We start from the raw sequence: 14,110 nt of genomic DNA on the forward strand, positions 1-14,110 counted from the left end.
GTTGATGGTAAGCAGGAATGAAACATTGTAACCTTTCATTGTAAGAAATTCCCATTCATGTGTTTCTGTTGCTAGGAGATGGTTGTTGTTAGGAAGTTTAATATGTGCGACACTTTCACTGCAGTGAAATTGGGACGAGAAGGCCTGAGTTCACGATAGCAAAGATACTTTAAAATGAATACATTTGTGACGAGTAGGTGGAAACAGTATCGGAAAGTCAAATCTCTGCTGAGCTTGCACTAGCCTTACGCCTGACTTAGAAAAGCTGCTGTCTCCCAAAAGTCACATTAATGGTAGGAACTGCATTTATTACTATCAGTTATATTTGATACTAAATTGATTTGGTAACATTGCTTATATATTAGTCAGTGAATGTATTTTTGATGATTTCTTTATCTGTGTATTTTAATTGGTGGCATTTTTGGGGACTGCTGGCCTTTTGGGCTGTTTAGGGCCACACATGCAGCCCTTTCATTCACTTCAGTTGTCCACCATTGACTTACACCAGTGCTAAGAGCAATTCACGACTCCTGCTACCAAGAAAGTGGTCTACATTTTAAACTATACAAATGTATGTAAGTGATACAGACCAGACGATCATACACAAATCGTTCACGTCCTGCGGACAATAGGTGTATGTTTATTTTTGTTAATTTTGTTGTTTGCAACCAAACCTGTAAATCATGCCATTCTCAAGAAGTAGCATTTTCTTACAAAATTACAAATGAATGTCATTTGACTGCACCTACAATTGAATGTACAACAAAAGTACACATTAATGCAGTTGTATCTGTTTTTCTTCCCTGCAGTAAAATAACTAAAATCATTTAGAAAACAGGCAAAAAAAAAAAAATAAGATTGATCAGTACATGAAGCTTCTTGTGCAGGCCACATTACTGAAACTGTGTTTCTGTGAGTGCTAAAACATTAGTGTAAAAAAGCATGGGGTTAGAATAAACTAAACGAAAACACCTGCATTTTGGATGGCAGTATACGGTAAGATAAAACATTAGCTTCCATGAGCTCTGGGCATGATATTCTGTTATCAGAGCATGTGGAAAGTTACTGAAAATGGATGAAAAAAAAAGAAATAGACCAGTATTCACTCTGAACATCAAAACATGTTGGAAACCAGTAGCACTGTTCAGGGGGAAGGACATCAGAAGCTGTCTGATTTAGCTTTGATGTTTTAATTAGCAATGTCATTGTATCAGGATGTTAAACCCAACATTGTAGGAGCTGCGCAATCTCTTTTTGGAAGTCTTTACAGAGTTATAGCAGCACTGCTTAAAATAATACTCCCATTGCATAGCAGTTTGATCCATTCCTGGTTTTACTGTGAGTTTAATAAGACATTCCTGAGCTTGTTGCCTATACACTGTGGCTAAACAGCCTCATTTTAAAACTAGGAATAGGGGGGAAACTGCTATGCAATAGGAGTCTTATTTCCATCTTTGTAGCCGTATTGGGTATAGATGTAATAAGGTTCCGCGTGTGTTTGTGCTGGGGAGGATGGCCATGTTCAAATGCAATTCATATATACTACATGTGTAATACTTACTGCTGAAGTAAATCATTCTACTGTATAGAGGTGTGTTCCTATCATTTATGTAAGGCAATTTAGTGGGGTACAGTGCTTGTAAAACATGCTTTTTTTCAGCTTTCTGGATTTAAAAAAAAAAAAATTAATATTTGATTAGTCATCCTTTACACATCTTTACGCTGAATCAGTAACAGGAAAATAAACAGAAGTGAACCTGTTAGGATCTATTCCCACTCTGTCTGGGATAATGCCTTTCATTTTTGCCAAATGATATTTCGCTATATCAGTCTGATCATCTTTCTATCAAGAAACAAAAACCGGTACAGGTCCGATCAAACCTGCAAATTCAGACTCCTCTATGTGTGCAACTGTGCAGCACAGAGTTATCGGGTTTCAGAAGTCCCATCGCGGTGTCCTCTGGATGCAGTCGGGAATCCTGTTCAAAGTAGCGTGTGGTTTACAGTTTGGCAAGTTCTGCACCTCGTTTGCCTTGCATTGTACTGTCTGAATTCATTCGTCATAATTCAGAGAAGACAAAAACTTGTCCACGTCCATTCCATCTGGGAAGGAATCCAGCAACTTCTTCTGTTTCTGCATGGGAGGAGAAACAGTCACAGATATTTCAATTGCTCAGGTTTTTTTTTTTTTTTTTGCGTGCCATGCACCGTGTACCTTAAGTGTAAATATTATGTATTAGTACTACACATACAGCTCAAGGACATATTTTAAAAGACTGATTGTACAGTATGACCATTCAACACTATTACCATGAGAGTTACAACAGTGAAACTTTTCAAGCCACAATATGTAGTGCAGGACGAAATTACAAACTGAAAAAATAAAAAGAAACCTCTTATCTACACCAAGAACAGCAGCGGAGAGACATTTCCCTTACTTTGGCTTTCTTCCTCCTGGATGGAGAGAGGGACCTCTGCGGGTCCTTCTTGGTTGCTGGGCTGGTCTGCTCCTCAGCCTGCTTGCGCTTCTTGCCTGCGCTTTTGGAACTGGGCTGCTGCGCGCTGTCCTTCAGAGGGGTGCCGGTACTGGCGATCGCAGCCCGTGACAGGATCATGAGTGTGTGCGCGGCCATGTTGATGCTGTTCTCACTGCCTGCCTCGCTGGCGGGGCTGCAGGTGGGCAGGTCCGGAGTGGCCGGAGGCGGCAGGTGTCTGGGGGTAGACTCCCCTTCCCTGCAGTGCCGCCGGTGCACGGGTGTCCTCATACAGTCCGAGGGGTCTTCGGTATGCCTGCTCGAGCCAGGAGTCCTGGGCAGAGGCAGCTCTGACCAGCCTATTGACAACTTCTTTGTGGGAGGGGAGGCTGGGGCCTGCCCTTGGATGTCCTGAAGCATCTCGGCAGCCTGCTTGGTAAGGGGGCTTGTCATGCTCAACCCTTTTCCCTTTGGGGTAGGGTCCTGGGTGGACTGTACAACAGAAGAAGATGAGATCAGAGGCTGCTCGCTGCTGCTACTCTCCTGGCCCCTTGGTCTTCCAAGGTCTTTCTCCAGCTCATTCTCTTTATTGGCTGTGATGTTGAGAAGCTCCTGCAAGGAGCTCCTTCTCTCTGCCCGCACCTCTTTCCCCTTTGCAGCTCTGCTTTCCGATGCTTCAGACCTAATCCCACTTTGATCCGCATCCTTGCTGGCTCCAGAAGCTTTTGTTTTATCCCTATGATCAGAAGTCGAAGACCTGCTTCTTTGGTTCGAACCTCCTTTAGATCCTGGAACTGAAGTTTCTTCCGTCTTATCTGATGTTTGAGACTTCTTCCTCTCATCAGCATCCTTCTTGTTTTCACGATGTTTGCTTTCATCCTTGTTACCGGATGATTCTCGTTTGCTCTTTGGATCTGAATCTCTTCTGGATGCTTTATCAGATGCCGGAGATTTGATATTTTGATTCAAATGCTGATGAGGAAGCGGTGCTTTTGTTTCATCAGCATGTTCTGATTTTTCTGCCTTGCCCTTTGGCGCTGAGTTTTCACTGGATGCCTGGGGTTCAGCTTGGTCCAGTTTGCCAGTCGTATTGCTCAGTGCTGAAGGATCTTTTCTGGATTCCACAACAGACGAAGTCACAGTTGAGCGAGAAGAAGCCGCTTGGGTTGCCTGCGTCTGTGATGCAGTCCGGGAGTCCCTGGACTGGCTGCTGCTGCTGCTTATTACTGGCATGCTGTCGTGTTCGACTATCGAATCGCTATCAAAGCACAGCACCCTCCTGTGGCTCCGATTAGACTGAGGGCTTGAACTTGAAACCTGAGAAACTACGACAGGAGCAGCAACAGAGGGAATTATCTGTGGTCTTGGCATCTGTACTTGTCTGGGTCTAAAAAATATAAAAAATAAATAAATAAATTGCTAGCTAGTAGTACTAAAAGTATTTAACCCTTTCATGCACGTCGACCTCATATGAGAGATATAGTCTTTATATAGGGACATGTGGAAGACTCAAATATATAATAGGCTCATATGAGGATGCCATTTTTCCCCCACGTAAAGAAATTAAATATATATGTAACGTGTCCATGTTTTTCAGCTCTTTCCAATATTTCATGCATGAAAGGGTAAGAATAAAATGACATGACAGTGTTTAAATAATTACAAGACGAAGTCTGACTGGTTCACTTTTACTCTCCAGTGCTCATAGTTGACTGTGTGAACATATAACAGCACAAGCAGCCTTGCTTCCTGCAATTATTACAGCATGCCACCAGAAAGCAAAGAAAATGTTAAGCTATTTAATCATTTCAGCACTCCACTTAAAACAACAGACCACTGGACTAAGCTAATATACACATTGTTTCTGTAAATTAAATTAGTGAGAGTTAACCAAAAAAATGCAACTCACAGGAATAGCTAGCTAGGTGCTTTTTCCTAAGCAACGTATTACCACCAGAATACGTAATTAAAGTTTTTCACTGCAGTATTTTCACTTACAGTACCTTTGTTTCTGCGCAACAGCCATATTTGTAGATGAATCGGATCCAGAGTAGTTCCTAGCTGCTACAGGTTTCCCTAAAAACAATAATGGGAGCACAAACATGACAATGCAATCCAATAATCTACACCCAGCACCACCCCAACGTGACCACGAAGTTTCCAGACATAGAGCAGGCTCTGTACTTTCAGCTGCACTACAGAAAAGAAGAAACACTTCTTGGCAATGGGTAGGAACACCATTGTAATTTCATGTAGTTGCACAGGAATTATTTATGCAAGTTATGCACATTGTACTTGATGCAGAATCATCCTACACCACATCAAAGTTATTACCATTTATAGCTGCCCTGTTCATGAAATATAGCACGCACTTGCATGGGGTTCAGTGAAAACTCCATATTCCTAAACCCAGTGGAGATATGAAACTGTTTAAAGTAGGATGGGATGGACTAACAGACAAGCCTTGGCACATTCTGAGATGCTGGCCCTGGACTCACCTGCTCATTTGGCATGGAACGACCCTACGTTACTCCTTCAGCCTAATGCATGCTGACCTGTTTACATAGGAAGCCGTATCAACATCATGTAGACCACTACAGTACTTACCGAAGTCTATACTGCCCTTGGGGGCCAACTGTGGTTTAGATTTTGCTTGAAGAGGTACTTTTGTTGCAGTTTGCATGGCAGGTCCAACTGGCAATTGCAGTACCTGTCAGGGAAAAGTAAAGCCCCCAGTTACACTTAAATCACACTGCAGGGTCTCTCATTATTAATAATGTATTTACAGTACATTTTGAAACGCCTATAAAATTGGATGATTGTGGTGCAGACAGATATACACTCTTCAGATGGGTTGCATCTTGCAATGCAAGAACATTTAAAACTACTGCTACTACTTAATATCTAAATAACTAACAGAACTGAAACAGTCTACATCGTGACAAATCAAAGGTTTTCCTAGTGCAGGCATATAAACAGTCAAATGATATCAGCCTTATTTATTTAATTACTAACTTAAAGCTGGTGGAGCTTAGTGTTCAGCACAGACCTCCAGATTAAAGCCCAAGGCTTATGTACAATTTTAAACTTGCTAAATGAAGAGACCTCATTCTGGACTTGTGCACAACAAAACTCTTACCCGATTAGGTGCCACCGTGAATGTGGTTGTGGAGTTCTGTCCCACAACTGAAACAGGGATCATCATACTCTGCAGCATGGGCTGCACCGGAGAGGAAATGAGAATTGTAGACCCTGCAAGCCATTAGTACCCATTAATACACTACATTAAACCACCACGATCAGTTTTCTTCTCTTTCTTCTTTTTATTTTTAAGTTAACAAACTGTTTAAAAAGTTTTTATAAACCTGCTGTGGGATCCAGTACAGAAATACTAAAATACATTTAGTTTTTTTTAGTATTTCTTAAATTACCACTACTGAGGGTTTTAAAGTTACGGATGGAGCACTATATGCTGTTAATTTATTTGTTATTCTCTGTTCTGGTTAACTTGTAGTTTTGACCCAAAGCAAATGGCATGCCAAGTGTAATATCAATTGTGCAAAATCTTAGTTGCTGTTATAACACAGACGAATGACAGACAGCATAGTGTGCCTCTAGAAGAAGCCCCTGCCTTCATGATGAGGTAATCTCACCTGGCGAGTAGTTCTGAGACAGGGTCCGCCCCATGGTGAACACAGGCCTTGCCCTCGGAGGAGTTGCTAAGACCTGTGGCCTTGTGGTCACCTGTCCCACAGTGGGATTGCCGGGAATCCCCATCACATTCGATTGCGTCATGGTCTTGCTCACGGCTGCTTGATCGGTCAGGATAAAATAGTTGCTAGTGGTCCCATAGGAGGTGGAGGCAGGCAACAGCTGGATGAACCCCGTCTCCTGCGCCACATCAGCAGGGCCGCTCGCCAGCAGCTGTACGTTCTGCTCCGCGATCGAGTGTGGGGCACCACTGGCTGGCTCTCCACATTTTGCCACCAGCAGGTTATGCTGCACAGCTGGGTTACTTTCAGCCCTCTGCAAACTGCTGACAGCCAACACCGTTTCATCTGAGCTGATGGCCGGAGCGGCTCTTTTTGCTGGCGATTTAGCAGGAGAGGAGAGAATGATGGTGGGTATCCTCTCGCCGGTGATGCTGGATACAGCGTGGCTCAGCTCACCATCGCTGGGCTGATCCTCCTGCTCGTCGCTGATGATGATCTTCAGAGAGACGATGTTGCTGGGCTCCACTCCAGGGATGACAGAAGTGCTCAGATTCGGAGTCCACTCTGCTCTGGCAGGAGTAGTGGCAGCCACCGACGCAACGCTCTCCGAGGAAGAAACGGTGGCCCTCTCCCCATCATTGCACTGCGATCTGCTTGCGGTGTCCTTGCCTTCCATCGCGGAGTTGTAATCTGTGGATGGCGAGTCTCTCTCCTCCTCTGCTGGCTCCTTTGTTGATAGACTGATGTCAGGAGATGAGTGTCTATCCCCACCTGTGGGCCGTTGCTCATCTCCAGGTCTCTCAGAATCTGCTTTAGATAACTGCTCTGTATTTCCAGCTGTTTGAGACCCTGTTGTGCTTTGCGCAGCAGGTCCTAGACTGTTCTCCAATGATTTTTGAGTGCTATCTACAGGCTCCTCTCTTTGCTCTGTAGATGGGTCATGCAAACCCCCCCCAGACTGTGTCTCATGCCATGTCGGAAGCAGAGCAGATCTTTTTCCAGTGCTCTCAGTTACAGATGTCGATGGCTGGTTTGTAGCATCTTGGGTCCCCTCCACAGCTATCCACTGAGGGTCGATCTCCATTTCTACTTCGTCCGCTGCAATCAACGAGCTTGACACTTCTTTGTCTGCAGTAGACTGAATGCTGCTATTGTTACTGTTGTCACAAGAAGCAGCAAGCACAGGTGGCAAGTATTCCTTTGCAACCTGGTCTGAAACAGACAAGCTGCTGTCAGTGTTTCTGTTATAAGCTGCACCCAGTCTGGAGGATGAGGGTCTGGCAGCCAGAAAAGACTCGCTTGCAGCTCCTGATGTGCTGGGGGCCTTGGATTCCCGAGAGACAGTTGAAAGGGGATGTGCGTTTTTTCTACTGTTCTTCTTTGACCTGGGCTCCAGCCCGTTTCTTGTTTTGGAAGTTCTAGCAGCAGATTCTGCCCCAGATGTTGTGGAATCTTCACAACTGGTACCTAAAAAAACCATTTGAGTCACTTTAAAATGTGCATTATATACCTCAGTATTCCATTGATGAAATAATGTTACCATTTCCTGGTCGGTTACTGGGTGGACCTGTAACAGGATGTCCATTATCAGCCATTAAAAGTGAAAATTTAAGTGCAAAAAACAAAAAGCAGAAACTTGCATAAAAAGTGTTAAGCTAATGAGAGGTAAGTCATTTTATTTATTTATTTTTTAAAGTGGGCTATTACTTGTGCTTGGCAGAGCCCCTACCTTCTCCAGTCTCACAAGAGCTTTCACAGGTCTCTGCATTGTCCTCATCGAGGTTGGGGGGATTTGGATTGGCTTGATCTTCAGGCTCAGCTTCACTGTTCCGGTTTTTACCTTCAGCAAGAAAAATAGGCAGATTAGTCCAAGCAACAGGGTTCAGCAATGCGTTATACATTTATTAACTAAAGCACACGCACACCTGTATGAATACACCCCCACATGCTTTTTTACAAGCTACAGACCTGTTACCTACCATAATCAAACAGGTCAAACAAGGCCTGGAATGCCGGGTCTGATTCTGTCTTTTCTAGAATGTCCTGGATTGCTACATCAGTCATGTGGATCTCTCCCTTAAAAATATAGAATACAACAGATACAAATTGGCCATATAGAATACGATAAGAAGCGTATGCTACTGAAACTATTTATTTTATTATATCTAGATGCTATTTGTGGGTCCATGAACACATCGCCTCTTGACTTGTATTTCAGAAAGTAAAATGTGGCGATAACTAAATTGCTTCATTGTCCTATGGTGAAAAGGAAATAAAAACAAGCAAACACTGGCGGTATTCAGTTTTAAGTGTAGTTATCTTTCCTAGACTTTTTCTTACTGGTCTACAATTAAGGGCTGACCCCATTTCTTGATGTTGCTGCAGCTCTATGAAATGATATTGTGCTTTAAATACCTGTCCTCTAGTGGCATGAATTTGAACTGCAGCAGAGGCCTGTATTAATCTCAAGTTAAATTTAATCAAACTGTCTGCCTCCTTTTTAAAAAAAAAAAAAAAAAAAAAAAAAAAAAAAAAGTGTAACTTCAAAAAGACATTACCTGGAGTCCGAGAATTTCATCAATAGACTGATCTTGCACCAGAGTACTGCTTGTAGGTTGCTTGGAGGACGGTGGAATATTGGTGTCGCTGTAAAAACATAAACAAATCAGGTTTCAACACAAAGTGGTTAAATAACACTTTTATAACCTCATGTTTCATGACAGTTCCCTGCCTACATAGTTCATTGGTTGACTCCGTTTATTTTTAGAAATGTACTGAAATCTTTAAATTGTATATGATTAATATGAAGTGCATCAGCTACTGTATACTTTTACTGCAGTGTTTTTTCTAAGGCTGCCACATTACAGAACCCCTATCAGTGCTATTTAATTGTTCACTTTTTGGTTAGATATTTAACCCTACATGTAAAACAAGTACAGAGCAGACCAGCGTTATACAATAGGCACAGCCAGGAGTCTGAAAACACCAGTTTGAAATTTACCTCCCAAAATACTTGTTTATGTTCTCTGCCAGCTTTTCTTGTAAACATATGTCACTTAATATCTTCTCTCGTGCATTTTCAATAGCTAATTGCTGTGAAAACAAACACAAGAAAACATTAGAATTTACAATGCAGGTTATTCAAAACTAAATACCTGATAGAAAAAAAAGACAAAACACGATCAAATGCTCAACCCCCCCCCCAATATATACTCCTGTGATTACATCCTTCATGACCTTGTTATGAAGCACGATTACTCAACAATGGGCTACACTACTTAAACCTACCAACTAACACTAACACTTGGATTATGAAGGATTATCACAGCCCATGGATAAACTCTTGTTTATTATAGATGATGTATACGTCTCACAAAATGCAGGTCCCACTATGGTAAATGCAATGGTCCTGATGGACTACTTAGTATAACTTGCATAATATAAAATGATATTTACTGATGATTGGAAGTAGGAGGTATTACATGTCACGTTTACTTATCAGCAATCAAGAAACATTTGGTACAAGTAGTTCTGTAGTGACTTTGGGCTTCTATGACAGTATACAGCCCATTGCCCCGAATGATGAAGAGGGTGGATAGTCTTTGTAGCCTGTGATTGAAAGCTGGACTCACTGGGAAGTTTTCTGTTAGGGGCTCCTGGTGTGGGTCACTCTCCTGCTCTGGGGGGGTGTTACTGGGGGTCTGTGTGATCCTCAATGCTGTTGAAGGAGCAGGAGCAGCCGGTCTCTTCTCTGACACTATACCCCTTCTCCTTGGCGAATCACTATAAAAAGAAACACCAAGCAAACCGTGAGAGATAGCATGCAAAAAAGAATCATCCTGGGTACACCAGTTCAAAAGACATCTTCACAATTCGATGTGTCCTTTATTCTTAATTCTTTTTTTCTTAACTTATCACAAACTTTAAAAAGGAGATCTATTTAAATTAATCTTTGAAACTAACAAGAATTCATAATGTACAGTATGATGCGAGAAACTAAGTCATTACCATTTCCGCCTCCCTGGAGATAAAGGGGCTGGGTTGACTCTTCGATCAGTGACCACAACCTGCATGGAGGAGTCCCCTGTTAAAGCACAAGAGAAACATCAGATTCAGAGTCCGTTCTATTTCAGCTGGTCCAGTGCGTAACTGTGGTGCAACGAGCTAAAGACAAACCAGTGAGCTGAAACTATTAAGTTCTAGAACTTGGTAACTGGCTTGGACTTGTGAAGATGATGATGATGATAATGATAATAATGTAAGCTTAAAGGTCTTAGATTGGTAAATTAAGGGTAACAAGCATGTCAGTTACAACTGCACTGCCACAGCTGTAAATATAAAATTAGAGCAATTAGTAACATGAAAAAGTAACTCATCATGATCTAATGTGTGCACCTGTTAAAATGTTTGCTATACTAACAGACTGACAGATACCTCCATATACCGGTGACAGTGTGATAAACTGTCAGTCAGACTGTCTCCATATACCAAGAGACTTCCATGTATTCTAGAACTTGTTTTCATAAAGCTTTTCATCTGACTAACGCACCATTAACAGAACATCTGTAAATTATTGCTTTGATTGTTCAGATAATCACCACAACGTCTTAGTTCAAAGTTAAGAACGCCACCTTGAACGAGCACTACATTAGCAACAGCTGGCTTACTGCTGATGTTGATGACTGGTCTGTTTTGTTCCTGCCTCGGAGGCTGGGTCATACAAAGGAGGTTTGGTCGAGTCTGCTGTGCGCTGAGAGAAACCGGTGTCGAGTGCCCCAGCACTGCTTCCGTGGCTACCAGTGGTGTGTGTGTCTGCAGTCCTGGCTGCGGAGAAATGGCCAGGAGTCCAGAGATTTGTTGGGGCTGTGTGGAATGCTGGGCTCTCTGTCGCCTCATCTCAGTTATACCGTTCCGCGTGCGACCTGCAACACACAGGCAGGCAAGATAGAGAAGCGTGGTGGGTTAGGAGCATGGGGGCCAGTGTACTGCAATTCAAATTGGAACCCAGGAGCCAATAAGCTGGTCTGTGTGTTTAGATTCCAACATTCAACAGGAAAGAAAAGAAATGCGCAGAACAACAGCTCAAATATTACCATTCACATTTGTACTTAAATCATAAAAAAATGACTGGATAATATAGGAAGGGTTCAAATTCATTATGACAATCCTTGGATAAAAGTCTTCTGTCAGTCATTTTTTCTATATTGGCTAGAACACTGCTAGAAAACACAGGTCGCAGAAAGAGTTAATGAAATGTAGAACAAATGTGCAACCTACTTCTTTGACTGATCGTATACCCTGATGAGGTCTGCATTGACCTAAGAGAGAAAACATTGTATTAATCAATACCAATTTTTTTTTTTGTTCAAATAATATTTATCATTAACAAGAACAACAAATGATCAGATAATAACAACTCCTCATGAATACTGTAATACTCAGGTGTGTACAATCTACAGTAAGTATAAATGTGGTTGCTCATTTTGTTTTGGTGCTGTTGATTAAAAAAAATAAATAAATAAGTAATAATAATACTGTTATACAAAGACAATGGTCTCTCCACCACATTTCAGCGCCAAATGACCAAACTAGTCTTCATTAAAAGCATATACAAACACTTTGGTACTGAGTAAAGCTGTGTCCCCCACCTTATCTGATTAAGAGTAAAGTCCAGTTTCTTCCACAAGGAAGTCATCATAGCCGGTACCTGAATTTCTTGACTTGATTCTAAAACAAAAGCAAACATTACGAAAATGAATATGATAAACACACAACACTACAAACATCTGGGCAACAGGGATGCACAGATCTCAATACCTCAACTGCCTGAATGCAAAACGATAAAATGCCAGTCGTATTCAAATAAACGACTAACCTTTTGCCTTTATTGCCACATATTCGTTCAGTATCATGGTCAGGCTTTTCCCAAACAAGGACTGTAAAACAAAAAAAAGAAACACATTACAATAATGATTAATAAAATATGAAAAACAAGGTAAGAAATGTTCGCTATTTATGGTATTATTGGTTTAATAGGTTTTAAAAATGCCAAAGCAAAGTTTAGGGCTCGTGGATACTCACAAACATACAGGCAGGTATTGTGCCATCCTCCGTGCTGTGCTCTGCATATTCCTTTAGATCTGGACTTTCCAAAATGAATGCCTGGCAGCTGGCAAAAAGCCTCTCCTGCTGCAAATATCCTGAACAGACAACACAAATATATTTGTTTGATTACCATAAGACTCCTATATTGCACAGCAGTTTCACCTTTTCCAGGTTTTACTACAAGCTTGATCAGCCACAGTGTGCAGGTAACAAGCTCAGGTGTGTCTGATTAAACTCACAGTAAAACCAGGAATGGATCACACTGCTGTGCAGTGGGGGGCTTATATCCACACCTGTGATATATCATAAGTAGCTGATGATCTGAAATATTTACATAGGAATAGTACAAAGAGATTTTTAGGGGTGTCAGAGTCAGGGGTGCTCAATTTACATTGCTACTTAAGTTAATTACTTTTGCGTGCAATGCATATTGTCTCCATCCTGTAGTGATGACAGTAGAAAAAATAAAACTGAAGTAGGAATCACGACTTCACAACTAAATGATATGGTTTACATTTACACAGCTGCCCATATGATCATTAACTTACTGCAGTAGCACTATACAACAGCATTAGCTAATACAAAAACACACAATAAGTGTATATGTGTGTGTGTATATATATATATATATATATATATATATATATATATATATATATATATACTCTAAGGACAGTAGCAATAGTTATTCAGGTCGGTTGCTTTCTGGCTGTATTTATTTGTACTACACACACAGTTCCATTCCTGGTTGCAGAAGGAAAATATGTAAATCCTGCGCCTGTCAGAAGCTTGACACAACCTGTCAACGATAGTACCCAAAGTCTGCATCTTCAAAACGGTCTGGTTTCGCTGTGTATTTGACTGTAATTGGTCAACATCATGTCTATTAATATTATAAAACACCGTATTCTGTATTGTGTCACTGCCCCTCTGCCAAGCGTGCAGACAGTACCTAGCTGTACTGGCAACGTCTTTAATCATGAGTGTGTGTGTCATACTCACCCAAAACAAGTCTCGCAACGTCAGATGGTAGCAACATAGTTCCGTAAATGTGTTGTTTGTGGGGCACCGAACAATTATATAAATATTGACTGCACCCCCGGTTTGTTTACTACTTTCTCTTGTTCCCAGCCCACTGAGAATCTGGAAAAATGGCGCGGAAATTCACCACAGTTCACCCGGAACAATTCTCTGTTACAAAAGTACAAATGGAATCGTGGGAAGTGTAGTTTTTCTCTCTGGCCACGCGCTTAACCGAGCTCGTGTTGTGACGTACATGGGAGCCATTGCATGTGTTTCTTATGCCAGTTCAACCCAATCACAAACTGTTACTGTATTGCAAAAATTGAAAGGACTAAAAGCCTTTTTTTGCCATTCTAAAACGAAGTATTTCAGTGGGTGGGGGCAGCATTTGAATTCAAGTTGGTGCAGCAGCACTGATTAAATACACTGGCAACAAGAGTCCTGATTCCTGAGAAGCAAGAACAGTGATATCTTAAACAAATACATGGGAGATGTATTCCACACAGCTGGGTTGCAGCGCCGGTGAATGAATCACTGCGCTGGAATGCAACAATAAAATCCATCTGTGGTTTATCCAGGGTGTAGGTTGATCAAATACTGCAGACCTAAGTTTGGATAATTGAAAGAACTTCAACATCTTTGCCAAAGCGCACGCAATCAGTTCCAGATTGGTACACAATACAGCCTGCACACTGTACAGCTATAGCGTGTTTATAGATCACGCCCTGTGCCTCGATCTCATTGGTTATGACATGACGTCAGAGCAAGCTGTCTGTCAGCGCAGCTGCCAATCAA

General features: G+C 41.7%; 1 protein-coding gene across 1 annotated transcript; it reads right to left on the reverse strand.

The window, feature by feature from the left end:
- Positions 1 to 611: 611 nt before the first annotated feature.
- On the reverse strand, positions 612 to 13,573 carry LOC117407494 (protein NPAT-like). Its single transcript, XM_034012596.3, has 18 exons — positions 13,295 to 13,573; positions 12,269 to 12,387; positions 12,063 to 12,123; positions 11,836 to 11,914; positions 11,465 to 11,505; positions 10,855 to 11,109; positions 10,196 to 10,271; positions 9,820 to 9,970; positions 9,189 to 9,280; positions 8,746 to 8,833; positions 8,167 to 8,263; positions 7,917 to 8,027; positions 6,128 to 7,654; positions 5,614 to 5,726; positions 5,082 to 5,184; positions 4,478 to 4,550; positions 2,439 to 3,861; positions 612 to 2,134 (listed from the first exon to the last, which is right to left on the reverse strand). Exons 1-18 carry the CDS (start codon positions 13,329 to 13,331, stop codon positions 2,054 to 2,056), a joined length of 4,527 nt encoding a protein of 1,508 aa, XP_033868487.3. The 5' UTR covers positions 13,332 to 13,573; the 3' UTR covers positions 612 to 2,053.
- Positions 13,574 to 14,110: the final 537 nt, after the last annotated feature.

Source organism: Acipenser ruthenus, chromosome 8 (genome assembly GCF_902713425.1).
Source record: "Acipenser ruthenus chromosome 8, fAciRut3.2 maternal haplotype, whole genome shotgun sequence".
NCBI classification, from domain to species: domain Eukaryota; kingdom Metazoa; phylum Chordata; class Actinopteri; order Acipenseriformes; family Acipenseridae; genus Acipenser; species Acipenser ruthenus.

Excerpts from the sequence above, each read along its gene's own strand:
- LOC117407494 (XM_034012596.3), bottom strand. The coding sequence starts at position 13,331 with ATGTTGCTACCATCTGACGTTGCGAGACTTGTTTTGG. Across the intron at positions 10,272-10,854 it reads ACCAGTCATCAACATCAGCA|GGGACTCCTCCATGCAGGTT; the intron begins GTAAGCCAGCTG and ends GTGCTTTAACAG. Across the intron at positions 8,264-8,745 it reads ATGAAATTCTCGGACTCCAG|GGAGAGATCCACATGACTGA; the intron begins GTAATGTCTTTT and ends TATATTTTTAAG.